Source organism: Pleurodeles waltl, chromosome 7 (genome assembly GCF_031143425.1).
Source record: "Pleurodeles waltl isolate 20211129_DDA chromosome 7, aPleWal1.hap1.20221129, whole genome shotgun sequence".
Classification (NCBI taxonomy): Eukaryota; Metazoa; Chordata; class Amphibia; order Caudata; family Salamandridae; genus Pleurodeles; species Pleurodeles waltl.
The window spans coordinates 1,196,233,808-1,196,257,876 of NC_090446.1; the positions used below are offsets into that span (position 1 = coordinate 1,196,233,808).

At 44.7% G+C, this 24,069-nt stretch overlaps 1 protein-coding gene across 1 annotated transcript in view; it reads left to right on the plus strand.

The window, feature by feature from the left end:
- USP43 (ubiquitin specific peptidase 43) overlaps positions 1 to 24,069 on the plus strand; it is a 750,310-nt gene that overhangs the window by 115,174 nt on the left and 611,067 nt on the right. The window contains exon 2 of the mRNA XM_069200325.1: positions 6,866 to 7,003. Within this exon, the coding sequence (XP_069056426.1) occupies positions 6,866 to 7,003 (138 nt within the window). The remainder of the gene's footprint in view (positions 1 to 6,865; positions 7,004 to 24,069) is intronic.

The following is a 24,069-nucleotide window of genomic DNA, read 5'->3' on the forward strand; positions in this document are numbered from 1 at the left end:
TCACTTCCTGTTGTCTTTTGCCATTTTTGCCGTCTGGTTGCCTCTGGACCAGTACTCCTTCCGGTCACTTTCTATTGGGCACTGGCCAGTGTCCTTCCTCTCTGGCTACGATGCTGAAGGTACTTTTTTTCTTTTTTCACGCGGACTATTTTCTTCGTTGAAGTTTTCTTTCTTCTTACTTCGCTGCAGTCTTCTTTCTTCGCTGCCATCTTCTTCACTGCATTCAGTCTTATGTCTTCTTTCTTCTTTACTACATCCCATCTTCTGTCGTCTTTCTTCACTGCCGTCTTCTTTCTTATTTACAGGATCCCATCTTCAGTCTTCTTTCTTCACTGCTGTCCTTTTTCTTCCCGTCTTTTTTTCTTCACTGCCGTCTTCTTTCTTCTTCGTCCCATGCCAATAAATTTCGCCATTGTTTCTTCTTTCTATCTAACTGGATTGCAAATATTAGAAAATTGTTATGATGTTTTTAATTTGATAAGCCATTAGCTTTGAGAATCCATTTAGATAGGAAGAAAAAACAAAGGCGAAACCTATTGGCTTTGCCAATGCTTGATAAATATGCACTCTATCAATTTCTCCCTTACCTTGATTGTTTGGTGAAAGCCAAGACAAAGAGCTGCTGTGGCTCTGAAATGTTCAGACAAACTAGTGGAGCCTGTTTGATAGTGGCAGTGGTCCCTTATTTTTTGTTGAGGGATGGACGGAGTCCTGTCTGTTTGGTGATCTTTTATTAATCCTGAAGTGATAGTACCAGAACATGGAGTTGCTTGTGAATAGACTGAACAGACAAGAGCTACATTAGAAAGGGAGTAAGTGTCTAGAATAGTTCAATTATGGATGCCTGTGGAAATAAAGTACCGAAGCCTATTTTCTGCAAAGTTTAAAAACAGTAGCATGTTTTTTGGGCTGCTTAGCTAAATAGATTTTGATGGCTGATGAGGTCCACCAGGCCCATTTACTCTACCCAGTTATCTATTCTGCAGGGTGTAGGGAGTCATGATCAGTATCTTTGCTTTTACACCATAAATGTTGTGACTGCCTTTCAAAATCACTATCGTAACAAAAATCCTATAGTGCGTCCTGGCACTACTATTCAAATCAAATCAAATCAAATCATTAACATTTATAAAGCGCGCTACTCACCCGTGCGGGTCTCAAGGCGCTAGGGGGGGAAGGGGGGGTTATCGCTGCTCGAACAGCCAAGTCTTTAGGAGTCTCCGGAAAGCGGAGTGGTCCTGGGTGGTCCTGAGGCTGGTGGGGAGGGAGTTCCAGGTCTTGGCCACCAGGAAGGAGAAAGATCTCCCACCCGCCGTGGAGCGGCGGGTGCGAGGGACGGCAGCAAGTGCGAGGCCAGCGGAGCGGAGGGGGCGGGTGGGGACGTAGAAGCTGAGGCGTCTGTTGAGGTATTCCGGTCCCTTGTTGTGGAGGGCTTTGTGTGCGTGGGTGAGAAGACGGAAGGTGATCCTTTTGCTGACTGGGAGCCAATGCAGGTGTCTCAGGTGTGCGGAGATGTGGCTGTTGCGGGGTACGTCGAGGATGAGGCGGGCCGAGGCGTTTTGGATGCGTTGCAGGCGGTTTTGGAGTTTGGCGGTGGTCCCGGCGTAGAGGGTGTTGCCGTAGTCCAGGCGACTCGTGACAAGGGCGTGGGTCACGGTTTTTCTGGTGTCGGCGGGGATCCAGCGGAAGATCTTGCGGAGCATGCGGAGAGTGAGGAAGCAGGCGGAGGACACGGCGTTGACTTGCTTGGTCATGGTGAGAAGAGGGTCCAAGATGAAGCCGAGGTTGCGGGCGTGGTCTGCGGGGGTCGGTGCGGTGCCGAGGGCCGTGGGCCACCAGGAGTCGTCCCAGGCGGACGGGGTGTTGCCGAGGATGAGGACTTCCGTTTTTTCAGAGTTCAGCTTTAGGCGGCTGAGCCTCATCCAATCTGCGACGTCCTTCATACCCTCTTGTAGGTTGGTCTTGGCGCTGGCGGGGTCCTTGGTGAGGGAGAGTACAAGTTGGGTGTCGTCGGCGTAGGAGGTGATGATGATGTCGTGCTTGCGTACGATGTCGGCGAGGGGGCTCATGTAGACATTGAAGAGTGTCGGGCTGAGCGATGAGCCTTGAGGTACGCCGCAGATGATCTTGGTGGGTTCTGAGCGAAACGGAGGGAGGTAAACTCTTTGGGAGCGGTTAGCGAGGAAGGAGGCGATCCAGTCCAGGGCCTGGCCTTGGATCCCGGTGGAGCGTAGGTGGGTGATTAGGGTGCGGTGACAGACGGTGTCAAAGGCAGCCGAGAGGTCGAGGAGAATGAGGGCGACTGTTTCACCGTTGTCCATCAGGGTTCTGATGTCGTCTGTGACTGAGATGAGGGCGGTTTCCGTGCTGTGGTTGGTTCGGAATCCGGTTTGTGAAGGGTCGAGCAGGTTGTTGTCTTCCAGGAAGGTGGTCAGCTGTTTGTTGACGGTCTTTTCTATTACCTTGGCTGGGAAAGGTAGAAGAGAGATGGGGCGGAAGTTTTTCAGGTCGCTTGGGTCAGCCGTAGGTTTCTTTAGTAGGGCGTTGACTTCAGCGTGCTTCCAGCATTCGGGGAAGGTAGCAGAAGAAAAAGAAGAGTTGATGACGGTCTGGAGGTGCGGGGCGATGATGTCGTCGGCTTTGTTAAAGATGAAGTGCGGGCAGGGGTCCGAAGGGGCGCCGGAGTGGATAGAGTTCATGATGGATTTGGTTTCTTCCGTGTTGATGTGGGTCCAGTTGTTGAGGGTGATGTCCGGGGAAGCGGGTTCAGTGGTGTATGGTTGGGTCTGGTGTCCGAAGCTGTCGTGGAGGTCGCTGATCTTGCGATGGAAGAAAGTGGCGAGGGATTCGCACAAATCCTGTGAGGGCGTGACGGCGTTGGCGCTGGCGCTGGGGTTGGAGAACTCTTTGACGATGCTGAAGAGTTCTCTGCTGTTGTGGCTGTTTTTGTCTAGTCTGTCGGTGAAAAAGTTCCTTTTGGCAGTGCGGATCAGGTGGTGGTGTTCGCGTGTAGCGTTCTTGAGGGCGGTCATGTTGTCAGCGGTTATTAACCAGAAGTCATGCTGCTGTTAGATATACATTGTGCCTTATGTTGAGGACAGCCCGTTCTATACCATTTATTTGGTGATGTTTCGTCTCTAGATATTTAGGGCCTGATTACAACTTTGGAGGAGGTGTTAATCCGTCCCAAAAGTGACGGTAAAGTGACGGATTTACCACCAGCCGTATTACGAGTCCATTATATCCTATGGAACTCGTAATACGGCTGGTGGTATATCCGTCACATTTGGGACGGATTAACACCTCCTCCAAAGTTGTAATCCGGCCCATAGATTTTTTTTTTTTTTGTTCCTTTTATCTACCTTTAGCCATATTTATTTTGGGTTTTATAAAAAAAAAAGCTGCAGCTAATGTATTTTGGCATTTATTTAGCAGATAATTGTATACTTGCGCCTGAATTCCTCAGAAGATGTAATATTATCTGTCCGCATAAATGATTTATTAGCCCACTCAGATGAAAATGTGAGCATTGCAGTACAAACACGGGTGCACGTCTGCAGTTAGTTCCATCAGTACCCCAGGGAACTCCTGCTATCGATGCACAGGAGAGAATCGCGGCCAATGGTGGTTTGGCAAGTGGTAAGTCTCCGGGCATCGATGGCCTCACAGCCAAATCTTATAAAGCGTTTAAAGTCTTATTGGTGCCACAACTTTATCAGGAGGCTGTAGACTGGAGAGCTCCCCCCAACCACCGGAGAGCCAGCCATTACTGCACCACTGAAGCCAGGCAAAGGCGGAAACATGGAGTCCGTCATACAGACCGTTGTCCTTACTAAACGTAAGCTAGCACGTGGTATAGCAAATAGGATGGTTGCATTGATGTCCAGCCTGATATTGCCGGAGCATTCCGGCTTTATCCCGGGCACAGCTACATTTAATATCTTAAGAACTTTTTCCCCTGTTATGCCACGAGTCAGAACATAGATAACTGCCATATCAGTTCCTCAGATGCCAACTAGGCAATTGATTCCTTCAAATTGCCTTTTCTATTTGAAGTCCTATGTAAAATTGGCATCTTATGTAAAATATTAAACCCCATTAAATCACTGTATACCAACCCAGTGGGTGGAATACATTAACAGCTTTATTTTGGATCCGTTTCCAGTTAGCAGAAGTACGCTACAGGAGTGCCCCTTATCCCCCTTTAGTTTGTCCTGGCCATGATCCCTGGCTATGCACTAAACATTCCCACAGAGGGCTGACTTTCCAGCGTATGTTGGTGTCGCTGTATGGGATTGACATTATGCCATTTGTAAAAGACCCGGATACACATCTCTCACTACTTATAGCTAAAACAATATGTTATGTAAGTATTAACAAGATCGAGTTAGACATGTTCCCATAACTGACGCAGCCTGTGAATTGAGGATGGCACTCCCCTTGCGCTGGTTTGACAGTTCTGTCTGACCTTGGGGATCATGCTTAACATAGATAAATTCCAAATGATATGAGACCAGTATGACCCACCACTTGCCCAATTGCGAGACCTGGTTGAGAGGTGGATAACCATGTCATTCTTTAGCAGGATTGCACTTAAGATTCTCATCTTTCCCAAATTGTTATATCTGTTCCATAATATCCCAGCCCAACTGAGCCAGACTCTGTCTCCAATTGAAAACCACACTAACCAGACTAGTTTAGGCAGGTTGTGATCCAAGACTGAGATGGGAAACACTCACACTGCCTTTTGATCGGAGTGGCATCAAGGTCTCAGACATGGAGTCGTGCTACCATGTAGCGCAATCACTCAATGTTGCATTTTGGCACTCCTGATAATCCTGTAGAGAGGGACCAAGTGCTAGTGGGAGAAATATGGGCTTGCGTAGCCACTAGTCTCCCGAAACGGGTACACACTATAAAAACTGTCCATTGTTCTGCCTGGTTGATATGGTACATGACTGAGCAGGCTAACCCTGCACAATTATATTCAACATATTTTCCCTTCTTGAAAAACATATCTAACTCTCCTCCCCAACCACCACTCTTACAAATAGATAGAAGGGTGACCGACGATTGCGGGTAGGGTAACCTTTTATAGGTGGGACGTTCCTTACTCTTAATCAGTTTAGAGGAGACCAAGTCCTTACCCCCCTAGATATATTTAACTATGTGCACTTACAACATGCGTTGTCATCAACATGGGCCATCTTCCCTGAAGAACCACCAGTTTACCCCACTTACCCAACTCAACTCATTCTAAAACAGAAGAAAGAGGCTGGGTCTCTAGACACACATGCAGACCATAGAGCCTTGGAGAAATGGAGACTAGACATAGCCGTGTTATTAGCTAACATGGAAATACTGCTGCGCTCAAACTAAGTCCATATCTATCAACAATAACTGTAAGCTGATTCATTTTAAGTTTCTTAACAGACTATTCTGTTCGTCACAATCTCTGCACAGATTTGACTCAGAAATTTGCAGGCTGCCCCAGATGACCCTGCCTGTTTTTATCACTTAGTTTAGGAGTGCCCTCCAGTCAGAAATTATTGGGACGAAATGTTATACCATAGAAGAATTAGTTGTATCTCCTATAGATTGTTCCCCTTCGACGGCATTGCTGGGATACACTAAACCTCTCCCTAAACCTGTTAGGAGGATGGCTGAGTTATATTCCCCTTAGCAAAAGATCAGATAGGCCTGTTGCTGGATGAGAGAGGTCCGCCTCCCCAGGTGATTAATTGGCTGAGAAATGCTGCCCTTTCTTAAGAAGAAGCCAAGAATTATGCGGAGGTGCAAAAACCCTGTTTTCTGTATTTAAAAATACATATATACAACCCAGTTTCTGCCGTGCATTGCGTGGAAGAGAGTAGAAAATGATCATGTCAGCTGAGAGATGGTGGTGTTTCCGCACCTATACTGGCTGCCTCGTGCTAATACACAAACCCTTGACCCATAGTGCGGGTTTGTCTGCATGATGTCACGCCTAGGTTTTGTACTGTAGGGTACTAAACACTAAGCTTTGACAGTGCAACAATTTTCCTTTCCAGTGTAGCACACATGCAAAGTTTTCTCAAACCTTACGTCTGCTTTAAGGACGTGCCCATTTTTCTGTGCAAATGTCTGCTTACCAATGTAGTATATAGGATCTGCATCAAAACACACAAGTGGTTGCATGGGAATGCCCATGTACTACCTATACAATGCCATCTTGATGCAAGGTAGCATAAATACTTTGCTAAAGGGCAGCCTTCCAACATAAAGCAGGATTTGCATTGGAATGTAAATCTCAGTTGAACACTTTGTGCCAGGTTTGCATCACTGTTGTGATGGATACTCGGTGCAATGTTTAATAAATTTCCCTTACACATATTAGTCATGCAGATTTGTCTGCATGTACATCACACTGACAAGTTCTGCACAGGCTGAAACACACTGTTATCGGTGTACATCTTTGAGAACTCTCTCTGTCTCATTGACCAATTAATGTTTGGCATAACTCTGCCCTTAAATTACAGTAGTATTATGTGGTTCTGTTGTGAATAGTCAATGCAAAATGGTGGTTGTTTCTTGATGAAATGTTCATTCTCGCAGCTTGAGTTTTTCTATGAAGTCCCTCTGATAAAGAGATTTTGGCTGTGTTGTGCAGCTGATCATGGGTCCTGTTGAAGCCTGATTGTACACCCGTAACAAAGAGACTGTGGCAGATGGCAAGGACTGACAAACCCAGCCAAGATATATTTCACAGTAGGATGATAACCTATGCTTGTCAGATCTGTTATCATCTATATTATACTTTTCTCATGATGTTGACTTGCAAACACTGAAAGAATGGCTGTTAAGTTGTGTTCTCCTTTCATTACAGAGCACAGTATCCAAATTTGGGCCACAGTTCCGTGGAAATTCACAGCACGATGCCCTGGAATTCCTCCTATGGCTGCTGGATAGAGTACATGAAGACCTCAACTCTTCTGCTAGTCAGAAGACAAGAGCCACTGAAAAGGTAAGCAGCCACTCCACTATGTCAAAAAACTAGACTATATGACAATCGTTGGGTTAGGGTAAATTGAGAGATCTTACTTTGACAAATAGGAGTCCTTTGACGGCTATGGCAGTGCTTGATATCTGGCTGACACTTCATGTCTGACCAGCCTTTTAGTAACAACCTGTCTTCTGAAATACAAGAGATTTTCTCTAAAGGCCAATCTAAATGCACAACATGAAAGCTAATGCGCTATTTACTTTCGATCCTGCAGGAATGTGGTCCAGCAGGAAAGTTTTGGTGTAGGCTATAAGATGCTGCACTAGAAATATTTGACAGAGTTTTAAGATGCAATAAAGTGGTCTAGTCGCGAGAAAGATGCAATCGTGAAATTCAGACTCTAATCCAAGTACATTCTGGCAAGAGTACATTTATGCTTTTCTCATTCCTCGTGATGATCTTAGATTTAATTTTCATGCATGGGGATTAGACTTTGAAATTCAGGTCTGGAGTAATGCCTTTTCCTCGGAGCCTTAAACATAAACCCTTTTCGATCTGGTCCTTGGTATGTAAGGGATGCATTGAAGCTATGCTATCCCTTATGTGATTTTTCCTTTTTTCCCTATTACTACTTTCTTTACAATTCTACTCGTTCTCCTTTTTTAGGTCTCACCTATAGACAAAGTTAGCTGTCTTGCCAACCATGTGCAATTACAAAAACACATATATCCATACATAAAGTTGCTTGTCTTGAGCCTTCTTCATCCTTTGATCTGTTAAGCTGTCTTTTGCATTTTGCTTCCACACCCTACAGCATGAAACTGGGCCATTTCACTTCAACCGTTGCCATTGCACTGTGAGTGATGGCATTTTTTCTGATGACATGTGTACATCCATTTAAAAAGAGGTGAATCTCAGTGCCAAGACTTGGGAGATAAAATATTACTTTGCCAGCATTTTTTGTACCTATATTGTGATAATGATGTTGCTTGAACCTAGACAAAAAGGAACAGAGCACTGTACAGGAACAAAGACAAATGGAGGAGTGGTAGGAGAGCTGTCTGATTTGTGTACGGTAATGTACTGTGATGTAGTGTTCTTTAAAGAGACGTGTGTTCATTTCTTTCATTAACTGGATCAGCTTTGGAGCCGCCCTGGTGGATAAGGGGATGCTGATACAGATCCTCGGTGCATAGATGGAAAAGGCCTTTCTTTATCTTATATCCTTTTATTAGTCATCTTTGTGTTCTTTGTCCATGTCTTTTAGTTACTCTGTTTCAAAGTCAATATGACTTTTTCTTCGTGCCAGTAAGAATCATTTTACCTGTGATGTGCATTAAAACTAAAAAACTAAAAAAAAGTTTCCTTTCCTCTTCTAAGTACACCTGCTTAGTAGGAAGCACCCATACTGTTCTAGTAAAAGTCTACAGAATGGTTAAACTTTAACTAAATTTGTAATTACCAGCATATCAATAACCTGTATGAATGGCACCATATTTTAATTTTTATACATGTTTTCTTTTTGATGCATATGCTTGCAAGGCCAGAAATATTTGTTTTTTTTTGCCGATTCTGCTTCTTCAATTCTTTGTACTTCTTTTCTTTTTTTTTTCCATTTATTTTCTTTGCGTATTAAATCAATTGCTCCTCTTTATCTCTTTACCTCTATTTGTCATTGTCACGATATCACCGCGTTGTGCTGTAATGCTAGTAGGCTAGTCCGCATGATATTGCTTCGAGTATTCTAGTTTTATTAAGCCAGTTCACAAAAAAAAGAGTTCAGCGGTTCCAGTATGCAAGTTTATATAATGTCTCACAGTCTACAGTAGCTCCACTAGGGCAGTTCACGTGATATTCCATATAGGGCAGGAGTCCCATTAGTCCCTTCCATTTCATGCTGTACATGAGGCCAGGTCCCACCATCTCTCACCCAGTACAGTAAGCAGTTTATGCCGGTCAGCTCACATGATAACTAACATGTTACGATGTGACTAGTCCGTTCATGTGACATCTGAGGGTACAGTAGTTCCCTCAATGAAGGCTGCATCAGGTACAATAGAAAGTAAGAAACCCCTCACTTTACGATTAGAATGTAGCCCTGGCCCAGTAACAGGAGAAGCCTGGCTTTCAGTAGTTTTCAAAAGCCGTGTAGTTGGTGTTTGCCTCGTCTCTCTCGGGGGGAGGAGGGGTATATCCTAGCTCTCGTCTGTGCTTTGCAGAACGCACCTTGCTGGACAGGAGGTTTCACCTGGGCACTGACTGGGAATCTTACATAAATCAACTGGTGGGAAGGGAGCTTTTCTCTGGCATTGGGATGGCAAACCTCGAAAAAGGACTTATGCTAAGTATGCAACGTTCAAAATAATTATTTTACGGGTAGAAAGTTCTTGCAAGAGTCTTCCAATTAAATAGATGTGGATTGCACTGCTTCACAGGAGACGTCCACACATCATGCATGCCTATGATTTGTTAGGATTTGTACCCGATTTCATATTTCTCTTGGCACAAAGTGGGAGTCTTCATGGCTGCTTAGTACAGATGTATTTTAATGCATTGTAGCATTTGTTAAAAGGTTTCCTACTTCTAGCATGACTCGAATGGCTCTTCTGGGTGGTATGGTTGGAAGCTTGTATGTTCATAGTGTGCCGTATGTGGAAAGCATTGGTTGTCGTGTGCAGAGGCTGAAAGGGAGTATTAGAATTGTCGTTGGAAGCGCGTACCTACATATAGAGATGCAGTGAGACAGGGGGCTGTGGAACGTATGTCAACGCCTCTTGTTAAATAATATTATATTATCCTTCCTATCACCTTTTTCGTTTTTGGAATTCCTATCTTTTACACAGAAACCTTTGTTTCCGTCCTTTCCTATTCATAGGACTACTTACAAACTATTCAGGCCAATACTCTTCTCGCATTCCTCCGAAAAGGACAATTCCTTCAGTGATCTATTTGGTGTTATAAGCTTCCAAAAATTTACAACAAACCTATTTTTGAGAAAACTTTGGGAGAATGTGGTTTGATTTGTATACATCAACCTATCTCAAATTGCATTTAATCAGCACAACTACTCGTCAATTTGCAGAAATCATATAGTAGTAAATATAATTCTTTAATACATGATATTAGCAACAATTTAACTACACTATTATCACATACTCCTACCCAAGTTAATAACACCAAGATCACTTGCCTACTTTCCGCATCTCTCACCGCTTCTATCCATAAACCTCTTACCAAGCTCCCAGATGCAGAAATAAATTGGAAGTTGAATTACAGTGAGAACTTCCAGGCTACTGCTTTGGGATAAAATCTGACTGAAACTGTGTAAAACATCACAGATCTGCAAACCCAACTCCAACTCTATTCCGTATCTGTAATAGACTTATGATTATCCAAGTCACCTTAAGCAAGAGGAGTTCTGAAACTTCAGCAAACTGTTGGACATGTAATTCCACCCCTGCAGATTATACCATATTGTTTTTCTCTTGTCCATTTACACACCAATTTTAGCTGAATGTCTGGGCCCATATTAGTCTTACTTCTCACACTAATGTCCCCCTTTCATTTTCAAATATTTTTCTAGGAAGCTTTTCAGGTGAGTGACACAATTGTACGTATTAAGTTGTTGTAATTGACTAATTGTGGTTGCTTTTCAGCAAATTACTAAACATTGGGAAAACTCCTCAAACCTCTGTTTTCAAGCGTTTTGGTATAAGGTCTGCTGTAATCATAGACTTGACAGAGTATATGTCACTCCCACTTCACTTGTTAAGAGATATTTGATCACCTGTTACCATTTGTTTAAACATCTCTGCACCGAACTCTACTTCTCAACATCTTTTTTTATGTAAGAATTTTCTAATCCTCCATGATGTTTTTGTTTCTCACTTATTTATTATTTTCTTATAATATTGCATGATGATACGTTTAAATTGACAATCTACTACTACACCTATTGCTCACTCACATGACCCCTTCCTCACTGACCGCTCATCATACTCCTTAGTTTTATTTCTCTTTCTTTTCTACTCTTACATTTATTTCATTGTTTCCTATATGCAACTGCTTATTTGATATATTTATTATCCTTATGTTTAAGATATATACTATGATTATTTAGAACTTGTTGCAACTTATTTCATTAAATTCTTCTTTAAACTAAAACAAATAACGACTAGACATGGTGCTTGCATGACCCTGGCAGAGGCCAGCGACCTTCTCAGGAAACTGACAAAGGGCCTGGCAAGCTGGTGCCTCGTGTGAGGCTGGTTGAACTGCTACAGACATGGGCTGGGTGTGCCAGATGTGACTGACGTTCCCATCCTCCCCTGGGCAGACAATGGCTCAACATGAAGTCTTCCACACAGGCCACTCAACCTTTCACAAACAATGAAACCCAAACACTAAAGAGGTTTTTTTCTCGTTTCCCAGGCCACTCCCCAGACCTTTTCATGATTGTTTTGAAACGACGCTCTGCCAGTGAACTCCTCTCACTTGCCACTAATAACAGAGTGAAGGACAGTTCTCGCTTTCTTTCCCAGCGCCTCGCTGCTTTTAGAGCGCTTCATTTCGTCCAAAACAGCAGGAGGCATTGTTGCAGGAAAAGATGTTTGTGGCAAGAAGTCGAGACTCTGGCAGATTTCCACTGAGATACATCTCGTGCCATACGCTGTTGAACTCTGGGGACAGAGGGAAAGCCTGAGACAACATGGGGCGGGTGAGCAAATATCGGAGGGCGTGAGCAGACGGGGGTGGGCCAGTGGGTGCCATTTTGTCGTGTGATATGGACATTTCCGACAAGCGTCTCAGTAAGTCCAGCAGGGCCGGGAAAAAGTCAGTCAGCCAGATGTCCGACTCTAACAGGTGGGGTTTCTAGTTGCATGTTGGCATGAGTTTTCTTGCTAGGTCTATCTTTATTGGGAAAGGGACATTTTTACTTTGGATCAACCCTTTCCAGGATTAAAACCTCGGTTGCAGTTGCATTTTCTGACAAAAAGGGAACGTAAAGAGACTTATCCTGTACTTAGACTGGAAGAAGAGTAGCTTTAAATAAATACAGTACAACAAAATAATGAATAATATGGGATTCATTTATCAAACCACTCAAAATGTACTACATTTGAGATTTCTTAGAGGGCGTGTGTTTCTTTACAAGCTGGCACATTTGAAATAAGCACTAGCAAAGCCAATATTTCTGATTTTAAGGTGATAATGCATGAGACATTAGAGTGACACACATGGGAGGGAGCAGCTGAGAGGACTACAGATGTAAAGTAGTCCCTCGAGACGTAAAGAGGCACAAACAGTATTTGGCGAGGGCTAAAATAATCCATTTACTACGTGGAGGCATCCAAAGGGGGAAGGGGGCAATAGGCATCTTATAAGAGGGTTACTAAATAGACCACGGGGGGGGAAGACATGAGATAATGCGCTTCTTTGGTTGAAGTATAATGCCTACGTGTGAAGAGAACGCAAATTCTAATTTTTGGAATGAACCTTAAATTCTAATGTATGGCCAGTATGCACACTTGAAGGTGCTTGCTTCTGTTTCACGAATCTGTACATGTTGATATGTTCATTTTTATGTAAACAATCTATAAATGTCTGTAAAAGGTATTATAATAAAGTAGTCCTGCGTGCATTTTAATGTGAGCACTAGAGTGGAGGCGAAGGGTAACACCCAAACAGCTACTAGCTTTACATAGCAGATAAATACTCCATTGGGCTGAGCCAACGCATGATTGACAAAGTCTCAGATCAATGGTTAGTAAGAGTGGTTGAAGAAATATTGTGATTGACCGGGGTTGATCCAAAGCCTACTCTATGTGTACTGCTACTAATGTGGCTGTTAAACAGTTGTGAAAACTAAGACCTAAAAATAGCCATCAAAGGGCTCAGACAAAGCATTCCAATTTCGAAATTTGGTATGTTGAAAAAGTGGGATTAGAATGGGGGTCCTGTGGTCTGTGACCCACTTATAAATTCACTATACCACAGCTCTCAGCTACACATTTCTTTGCCTTTGCTTTCTGATCTGACAGTGTCACAACCTCTGCAGGGGATGAGGCAGATAGGGTGATTAGTAGCTTGGAGGCTCTCAGTCAGCACTAATCCTCTATTGGGACAGCTCTGCAAGATCTGCACAACCTGGCAACTAGACAAACCTTGTAACAGGTGTTGCAAGCTGTCCCCGTAACATCAGAATCAAACTAGTAAGCTCAAACAACTGTTTTATGGCCAGGGCTGGTGTCTTCCTGACAGCCAGTTTCTCAGTCTCCTTTTCTTGAAGGAGTTGAGAGTCTACTCTGTAGCTAGAAGTTTGCCTGTCTGCTGACAGAGGAAGGGAGTCTGACTAGCCCTGAAGGAGTAAGTCAGACTGTCCAGGAGAAAACCAGAAAAGGTACCTGGGGAGACTGCCACGAGGGCAGTCAGGGGTTTCACAGGAAGAAAGAGGGGTGGTGTGGTGTCAGGAGAAAAACTTAAAAATAAGGACTTCTCAAAAGGCCCCCAAAATAGTTCCCAAGGGGACAGTGGTAACCAGTCCCAGTCTGAGCCTAAAAAGTAACGACTCTTTGATAATCAAACAGGGAGGTTTGTACCTCAATGCACAGAGTGGTACAAATATGGGCATGCCAAGGGTGACTATAAATGTCCCTAGAGGGCACAGCCTCCTCTCCCTTACCAGTGTGCAGACACCTGGGTTGATGAGTTTACAACTCAGGGAGGAGACAGAGATGACCCTAGTTTCCCTGGTAAGGATGGTGCCAAAAGCCCATATGCTTGCCAAAACCTTTAGGTTCAGGCAGTGGGGATACAGGAGCCAGCATTATTACTGTAATTTGTCAGCTGGTGCTCCTCCACACATTCTTCCAAGTCACACTCGTCAACAATTTGTGAGAGACATCTACAAAGCGCAGAAGGAGTGTTCCACTCTAGAGGGCTTGAGGCAGCAAGCTGAGGCCCAGGCAGCAGGTGACAGGCAGCAGGTGACACCTCTGGAGATCACTTGACCCAAGGTTCCCGGCTTTGGGGCAGCCTGTGTGCTGGTGGTCCCCCAGTGGACCTTCTACTGGGTTTGGCTCATGACATACCCCTGGCAGGACATCTTGGTCAAGACAATACTTTCATCAGGCTTGTTGCCCACTTCTATTGGCCCCAAATGAAGAAAGCCTCCTGTAGGTCCTGTCCCACCTCTCCTGACCCCATTATCTGTTGTTGGCGCTCATTGAGAGCATCAAAGTTATTGGACCCATGGACCCAAGACCGCTTTAGGCATCAGGATCATCCTGAGCGTGAAGGACTGCACCACTCGTCACCCAGAGGCCATCCCTTTTGATGTTGGGGACAGCCCCCATGGTGACCAGGGCTCTGATGGGGACTTTTACTCACATGGGGTTCCCCAAAGTGATAGTGTCTGACACAGGCAGATAAATTCATATCAGCATACATAAAGTCCATTTGGGATGAGTGTGGGGTAACTTCTAAGTACTCCACACCCTATCACCCCAAACAAATGGTCTTTGGAGAGATACAACAAGGCCTTGAAGGGCATGATAATAGAACTTCCTGACACCATGAGACATGAGCGGGACTTCTTACTTTCATACCTTCTCTTTGCTTATAGAGAGGTGCCACAGAAGAGAGTGTGGTTTAGCTCCTCTGAACTCCTCTATTGTCACCCTCTTAGGGGGACCTCTTAGCCTTGTGAGAGGGGTGGGAGCAAACTCCCAGGAAACCTTCTCAGGATGTGATCATCTGCATGCTGGCCCTCCACAACCAAGGACACTGCTTCTGGAAAGAGGTGGAAAGCAGTTTTAAGGCCAGTCAGTAGGTATTGAAACTGTGGTGTGACCAGAAGGCCACTGTGATGGAGCTTCAACATGCCCAGAAGATGTGGGTTATGGAGCCTGTGGAGCCCAGAGCTCTCCAGGATTGCTTGACAGGTCCATATGAGGCGAAGGAGTAGAAGGGAGAGTTCTCAGCAGTCGCATACAATTTGCTATTAACATGTTTACATGTGGAATGAAAGATAATGTGGAATCAAACACCACTCCTATGAATGTACTCAAATACAATACAGGGTCAATCTGATTCCTGTGTGGTTGCAGATCCCCAAGATAGCTTATTAATGTCAGGAAGAACAATGTGGTGATCCATGGATGCAGCATATGACCTAGGTGTGGTGTCTGGTGTGTGCAAGTATTTTCATGATAATGAAGCACTCAGCTATGTAAGCCTTGCAGTTCTGATGTGCATAGGATGTCATACAGCTTTACTATCTGGCCAGTCGCAGTAGGAGATCGCTCCAGGAGGTTGGCTGATGCTGTGTAGCATGTTATGCGGCTTGCACAAATGTCTTTGACTTTGGAGACCTTTAGTACGAGAGTACACATGCATGTAGTTGGTGTCAAAATTAGGGGGCATGCAGTACTGCATTCCATGCAAGCTTTGCCATCAGTTGGAAGCAGCATCACAGCACAACACCAGAATGTTAGGAGTCCGCCCATGTATTTGCAGGTCAAAGTCGAGGTGGCCACTGGCAGAGGGAAAGTGCTTTTGGCAATACCTGCTTCCAAAGAATCAGTCCCTACAGGCTTCTGGAGCTTTTGTGTTGCTTACCGCTCTCAGGGAGACATTGAGAGAAGTTTACGAGCCCCACTTATATCAATGATTGTCCTTGTATTGGGCTGCACAGCAGTAGCAACATGTCATACAGCTGTCTTTGGAAAACTCTTCCTTGCCGCAGTATGTAATACTACCATCTTGAGCCGAATAAGAAAGTTTTTCGACACACAAGTCAGTATACCTCCTGTCTTTTCAAGTCACAGCAGCGGCAGGTCTTTGTCTTCGAATCACTCTCTGGGGTGGTGCACAGAGCGCCATTGAAGTCACAAGATAAATTGCTTCCTTCTTCACTTGACTAATTGGTCACTTGACCAATTAATATTCCAAAGCATCAGAGTTAGTGTGAGACCAACCAGCCACTCAGAACCTCAGCAGCGCCTGAAACTTAGGAACGATCCAGTCAAAGCATGCTAATTCAGGTACAGTCCCATGGTAACAAATAATCCCTAATGGTCACAAAGAGTCTAATTCCATGGCAATGGCAAGCATTAATTATTACATGTGGACCAAATGAATAATGTTAGGAACTTGGACATTGTGAGAAAGTAGCCTCTTTCTAACCTTGTTACCCCCACTTTTGGCCTGTTTGTGAGTATATGTCAGGGTGTTTTCACTGTCTCACTGAGATCCTGCTAGACAGGGCCCAGTGCTCATAGTGAAAACCCTATGTTTTCAGTATGTTGGTTATGTGTCACTGGGACCCTTCTAGCCAGGTCCCCAGTGTTCATAAGTTTGTGACCTATATGTATGTGTTCCCTGTGTGATGCCTAACTGTCTCACTGAGGCTCTGCTAACCAGAACCTCAGTGGTTATGCTCTCTCTTTACAAATTGTCAGTAACAGGCTAGTGACCAATTTCACCAATTCACATTGGCATACTGGAACACCCTTATAATTCCCTAGTATATGGTACTGAGGTACCCAGGGTATTGGGGTTCCAGGAGATCCCTATGGGCTGCAGCATAACTTTTGCCACCCATAGGGAGCTCTGACAATTCTTACACAGGCCTGCCACTGCAGCCTGAGTGAAATAACGTCCACGTTATTTCACAGCCATTTACCACTGCACTTAAGTAACTTATAAGTCACCTATATGTCTAACCTTTACCTTGTAAAGGTTGGGTGCTAAGTTACTTAGTGTGTGGGCACCCTGGCACTAGCCAAGGTGCCCCCACATCGTTCAGGGCAAATTCCCCAGACTTTGTGAGTGCGGGGACACCATTACACGTATGCACTATACATAGGTCACTACCTATGTATAGCGTCACAATGGTAACTCCGAACATGGCCATGTAACATGTCTAAGGTCATGGAATTGTCACCCCAATGCCATTCTGGCATTGGGGAGACAATTCCATGATCCCCCGAGTCTCTAGCACAGACCTGGGTACTGCCAAACTACCTTTCCCGGGGTTTCACTGCAGCTGCTGCTGCTGCCAACCCCTCAGACAGGTTTCTGCCCTCCTGGGGTCCAGCCAGGCTTGACCCAGGAAGGCAGAACAAAGGACTTCCTCAGAGAGAGGGTGTTACACCCTCTCCCTTTGGAAAAAGGTGTCAGGGCTGGGGAGGAGTAGCCTCCCCCAGCCTCTGGAAATGCTTTGATGGGCACAGATGGTGCCCATCTCTGCATAAGCCAGTCTACACCGGTTCAGGGATCCCCCAGCCCTGCTCTGGCGCAAAACTGGACAAAGGAAAGGGGAGTGACCACTCCACTGACTTGCACCTCCCAGGGGAGGTGCCCAGAGCTCCTCCAGTGTGCTCCAGACCTCTGCCATCTTGGAAACAGAGGTGCTGCTGGCAAACTGGACTGCTCTGAGTGGCCAGTGCCAGCAGGTGACGTCAGAGACTCCTTCTGATAGGCTCTTACCTGTGTTGCTAGCCTATCCTCCTTCCTAGGTAGCCAAACCTCCTTTTCTGGCTATTTAGGGTCTCTGCTTTGGGGAATTCTTTAGATAACGAATGCAAGAGCTCATCAGAGTTCCTCTGCATCTCTCTCTTCACCTTCTGCCAAGGAATCGACCGCTGACTGCTCAGGACGCCTGAAAAACCGCAACAAAGTAGCAAAGACGACTACTGCAACCTTGTATCGCTGATCCTGCCGCCTTCTCGACTGTTTTCCTGGTGGTGCATGCTGTGGGGGTAGTCTGCCTCCTCTCTGCACTAGAAGCTCCGAAGAAATCTCCCGTGGGACGACGGAATCCTCCCCCTGCAACCGCAGGCACCAAAAGAACTGCATCACCGGTCCTCTGGGTCCCCTCTCAGCACGACGAGCGTGGTCCCTGGAACTCAGCAACTCTGTCCAAGTGACTCCCACAGTCCAGTGACTCTTCAGTCCAAGTTTGGTGGAGGTAAGTCCTTGCCTCCCCACGCTAGACTGCATTGCTGGGTACCGCATGATTTGCAGCTACTCCGGCTCCTGTGCACTCTTCCAGGATTTCCTTTGTGCACAGCCAAGCCTGGGTCCCCGACACTCTAAGCTGCAGTGCACAACCTCCTGAGTTGTCCTCCGGCGTTGTGGGATCTCCTTTTGTGACTTCGGGTGAGCTCCGGTTCACTCTTCTTCGTAGTGCCTGTTCCAGCACTTCTGCGGGTGCTGCCTGCTTCTGTGAGGGCTCCCTATCATGCTGGATGCCCCCTCTGTCTCCTCACGCAATTGGCGACATCCTGGTCCCTCCTGGGCCACAGCAGCATCCAAAAACCCTAACCGCGACCCTTGCAGCTAGCAAGGCTTGTTTGCGGTCTTTCTGCGTGGGAACACCTCTGCAAGCTTCTTCACAAAGGGGAAGTTTCTAGCCCTCTTCGTTCTTGCAGAATCCACAGCTTCTACCATCCGGTGGCAGCTTCTTTGCATCCTCAGCTGGCATTTCCTGGGCATCTGCCCAATCTCGACTTTGTCGCGACTCTTGGACTTGGTCCCCTTGTTCCACCGGTACTCTCGTCCGGAAATCCACCTTTGTTGCATTGCTGGTGTTGGTCTTCATTGCAGAATTCCCCTATCACGACTTCTGTGCTCTCTGGGGAATATAGGTGCACTTTACACCTACTTTCCAGGGTCTTGGGGTGGGCTATTTTTCGAACCCTCACTGTTTTCTTACAGTCCCAGCGACCCTCTACAAGCTCACATAGGTTTGGGGTCCATTCGTGGTTCGCATTCCACTTTTGGAGTATATGGTTTGTGTTGTCCCTATACCTATGTGCTCTCATTGCAACCTATTGTGACTATACATTGCTTGCATTACTTCCTTTTGCTATTACTGCATATTTTTGGTATTGTGTACATATATCTTGTGTATATTTGCTATCCTCATACTGAGGGTACTCACTGAGATACTTTTGGCATATTGTCATAAAAATAAAGTACCTTTATTTTTAGTATATCTGTGTACTGTGTTTTCTTATGATATTGTGCATATGACAGCAGTGGTATAGTAGGAGCTTTGCATGTCTCCTAGTTCAGCCTAAGTTGCTCTGCTATAGCTACCTTCTATCAGCCTAAGCTGCTAGAAACACCTCTTCTACACTAATAAGGGATAACTGGACGTGGTACAGAGTGTAAGTACCCCTTGGTACCCACTACAAGCCAGGCCAGCCTCCTACAGACATGTGGAGTGGGAAGCTTGGGGCATAGGGACGGACAGTTTAAGGTTCCTGATGAAAAGGCAGTGTCAGCAGCTCAGTGCAGAGAGACCGACAGAGAAGCTATAAACATACAGCGTGACAAGCTTGGGGTACATAGTTTGAAGAGATCGGACACAAGTACATATCCATGTTGTGTTAGGAAGTAGGGGTACAAGGAGCTCGAGGTACATGGGTGTGCATTGTTAGATGAGGGTACAGGGTCAGGCAGTGAGAGGAGCCTGAGTAGTCATGTGCACATTAGGAACGAAGGAGCACATGATACAAGGAGTGTGCGAGGAGTTTGGGGTACATGAGTAGGCAGTGTGGGGGATATGGAAGATATTGTCCTTTCTGCATGGTGGACCTTGAGCTACAAGGACTTTTGAGAATCTTAGACAACGCACACACAGGCTGTGTTAGGAGCTTGGAGTACATGTTCAGACAGGGAGGGAAAGCGTGCCCATGAGCACACTATGGGACACATGCACTAAGGTTTGAAATTGCGGCTTCCTGCAAATTGCAATTAGAAAATTGCTATTCACAAATCACTATTTCAAATGTATGTGTTTCGAGTTTCATTTGCGAATCTCAGTGGGTCGCAAATAGACCTACCTCATGAATATTAATGAGGGGGGTCTTGCTTTGCGACACATTTGGAATTGCAAAAAGCACAGGGATGGTGACCTGCTGGGGTCTATAGACCACAATCTTTGCAATTGTTTTTAAATAATGCAATCTTTTTGTTTTTAAATGCAGCCAGTTTTCCTTAAAGAAAAATGGGATTCATTAAAAAAATAAAATGAAAATTATTCTTTGCATTTTTCAAGAGTAGGCAGTGGTGCCTGGGACCGCCGCCTGCTCTTAAAAAATGTTTACAAACATTCACAATAAGGAAGGGGTCCCTTGGTATCCCGTTCCCATTTGCGAACCGCTTACCACCAATTTGAAATTGGTGATAAAATGGGAATATTTTGCAACCGCATTTTGTTTGCAAATCTTTCACACATACAACTGTGATTCGGTGTTAGGAAGGGACGCCCACAACACGCCCGTTCCTAATACCAAATCGCAAAACCCAAATTGTGATTTGGTAGCAAGTTACCGAATTTGCAATTTGGGCTTTGGACATTTTTCCTGCGGTGAACAGTTTGATACTGAGAATCTGGCCGTTTGCGACAGGAAAACTTCTTTGTACGTGTGGCCCTCTGTGAGGAGTTGTGGTACACCAACAGTGGGAGGAGCTTGGGTTACCTGTGCAAAAAGAGGGAGAATCACAGACTGCATGTGCAAACTGTGTTAGGAGGTTGGGGTACATGAACAGCGGGGATTGGTACTTGTAGTGCAGTGGTGCTTAGGCACGCAGTGTTCACAACATGACACGTGCACTATGTTCGGGATGCATTTGCTCGCCTTCATGCAGTACAGCATGTGGGCCCAACATGTTGGTTATAGCATACTAAAGATGCTCAAATCAATATCAATCTCAAGTTCTCAGAATTCTCGGGAGCCTGTTTACTTTATCGATCGCCTGATTTTGCTCTGGGGGAATCCCTTCGATCTCTTGTAATGATCGAGCCCAGGCTGCCGCAGCTGTAGGCTGATTGTACAGGCTTCGGTGCTGTTAGCGCGCGAGTCCCTAATCCTCCAGTAATTAGAATCTCCCGAGCAGGCCCACTTCCGGGAAGGGCTGCGCTCCTAGCGGCTTCACAAACCCTAGATATAAGCGAGAGAGCGTGGATAGCGCCGCAAGGTCACTGTGGTGGAAAACGGCACGAACGATGAAGGTATTTCCTCATAAATATGGGCTAAAGTACCACAAGAGTACACTAAAACGATATTGTAAATTACAGATGAGTTTTTATAAGGTGATGTGAGTTCGAGGTTACCAAGACAAATGTATAATATATGGCATGCGGTGTTTTAGTACTCATAATATTTTGAACCTTCACTCTCGTGCTCTCAATAAATCCATTATTTTTGGATCCTCCTGTTGAAGGAGTTCTTCTGATTGCAGGTTTGTAGAATAAATGGGAAATCTGTATAGTATAAATAAACAAATCAAAATGCAGCTTGTATCTTATTGGATGTGTTTTATGCATTGTGCTGTACATTTCTATCGCAGCCTGTTCTGTAGAAACAATCTGGAGATCAATTCTTGTCCTCTACAAACTCCAGCAGTGCAATGAATAAATAAACATGGCATAACTATTTCATGATCAGCCAGTGTTCTGGGAGCAAGCCCTGTGACATCACAACTCGACTGTAATGCAGTATTACAGTAGTATTATAGCAGTGCGTTTCTGAGATGTGCTATTATAGGAGAGTAATGATTTCACAACTAGACTATAATAAGAGGATTAGAGACAGTTTTTGTAAGTGATTGCCCCCATCTATTATAGTACTCTAGCAGTAGTAATGATGGTATGAATGACAAGATGTACGCAGCCTGATTTATTGTTGCCTGCCGACAGCCATCCCCTGATAAACCTCTGTCTACTACTGTTACTAGGCAAGTTGATTATTTTTACGTAGGTTGGAATGACTCTGAAGTTGTGCTGTGTAAATAGATGTGTTGTATCTTGTGACCAGGGTTACATTACAAATACAGTATTAACGAATACTTTTCTGGACCCTTCTTACTGCCTTTCATTCAACTCTCTTGCTTGATTATTTCTCCTTACTTAGCTCTTTAATCACTCCGTTCTCACTTTACTAAAATGCCTTTCTCTCATTTTCATTCCTCCTCTCCAATGTCCCCTTCCTTTTTGCATTAATAAATATTTCGATATGGGATAATGTATCTCCAGCTGTGCATTTTTTCAAGGACACAGCCTGAGTGCCTCTGAAAATCACTGTAGCCTGCGGTGACGTGCAGTGTGATTCTTACCTGCATTTGGGAGTATTTTATTCCTTATAATGCATAGAGCTTATTGTCTCATGTTTTGTTTGAGTCGTTTTACGTAAACATTTAGAGAACAGTGCTTTGCATTCTGGCATATGTAGACCCTATCAGTCATGGAAAAATCAAAAACTACTAGTCTGAAAATGCGATGAATGTTGGAATAAAAACTTGGGCCGTGAGAGGTATCCTACTTGGCCTGATGCCTCTTGCATCAGACCTTTTATTTAAAAAAAATCCTTCAGGCATAGGCAAAATGAGCAAAGTAAATATCTTAAGCAGCTTACCTTGGCGGGAAAAAAAAAGCTGCTGCAGCTGGATCTAGTCTTTCTGGTGCCATACTCGTGGGAATGTTAATAGGCCCAACCTCCGGTGCTCCCAACCCATCTGTGACCCTGTATCATCTGCAGGTGGGTAAGGGCGGAGAGTGGACTATTATTGGCCTCTTTGTTGCTGCTCCCTGGCACAGTTCTCAGCCTCACCTGGGCCATTTTCATGCTGGCAGAGGACGTACATTGTGGGGATTTGAATGCTGATCTCCCTCGGCCTCCATTACATTACATACCTGCCATAGTAAAAGGTAGCAGATGCGGAGAAGCAGATGGATAGACCAATGTAGGGCTACGTATCCTGCTCGCAGACCCTATATTTCCAGCCCCGACTGTGCTGTTCTCAGTAGTTGAAGAGAAAGAGATGTCGGGCTCAGCTTGCCATTGGTTCACAGCCCCACCTGCATCACTCTCATCTCGGCAGGCTGTGAGAGACAGGCAAGTCCTGTTAGTGGTAGCCCAGCAGCGGGAAGGGATTTGCTACTTGGTACTCTATCACTTCTTGCTTATAATAAATTAGTACAAGCGAGTAATGTCATTGTTTCTTATGAAAGGCACGTTCTGATGTGAGAATACATCTATAATAAGAAAATAACTGAAAGGTTTTAGTAAGGAGATTGATCTCTCCTCGCCTTATAAAATCTTGCACAGAACGACAGAGGGATTCTGTTAACAAAAGCCTTTAAGATGTCAAATGTCCCAAGAAAAATCAAGGAGAATGAAGGACAGAAGGAAAACAGCTATTGGACAGCACCATCAGCCTGACAATGCAAGGGCACTTACCCAGTGAGCAAACGATACAAATAAAATCTGGGGCCATTGTATTACTGAGCGCTAAACATTTCCAGAGCCTGGGAATAGCTGTAGAGCTACGTAAACTAGGGCCATATTTGCAAGTGAAAACACTCTCTAAAGGTTCTGAGTCAGGAGCCCCCAACCTTCTCTATTTCCATAACAAGAGCTGCGTCTGATCAGTTAAAATAGTCTTGAACTATTATTGGCTTTCAGCATTGTAGCAGCGGCCACATCAAGTACAGTCACAATGCTGGCCACACTTCACAGGATTACTAGCAATGACCACCAAGAAGTAAGTCACAGTATCGAGTGATAAAATATCATCATGCCAAATATCACCCCCAGAACACTGACTAATACAGTCTACAATCCTATATATAGGTGAGTATAGATTTATTGTTCTAAACTCTACACCGTTCTACCTTGAAGGTTCATATATCTTCAGGATACATGGATGTGGAGTTAAAAATATAAATAAAATTATTCTTACCAATAACCGTTACCTTCGAGATATTGTAATAGTTGATATTCTGGATACATTATTTTGGCTGGACAATATTTAAAACTCAGTATTTTAAAAGAATTCCAACAACCCCAAGGCATAAGACAGCATTAATGGCAATGTCAGGAAAAGCATTATCAATATACAATATCTCCACATGACTACTAAATTTACAGCCACTGCAGAAAGTGCCCACTAGCACAAAGGAAATACTAACAGTTGTAAATCTCCTCAGTTTGGTATGAATTATCATTACGAGAGCAGCTTTAAATGTTCTGGAGTTCTAATCATTTTGTTTTCAAACAACAGCATATCAGTTT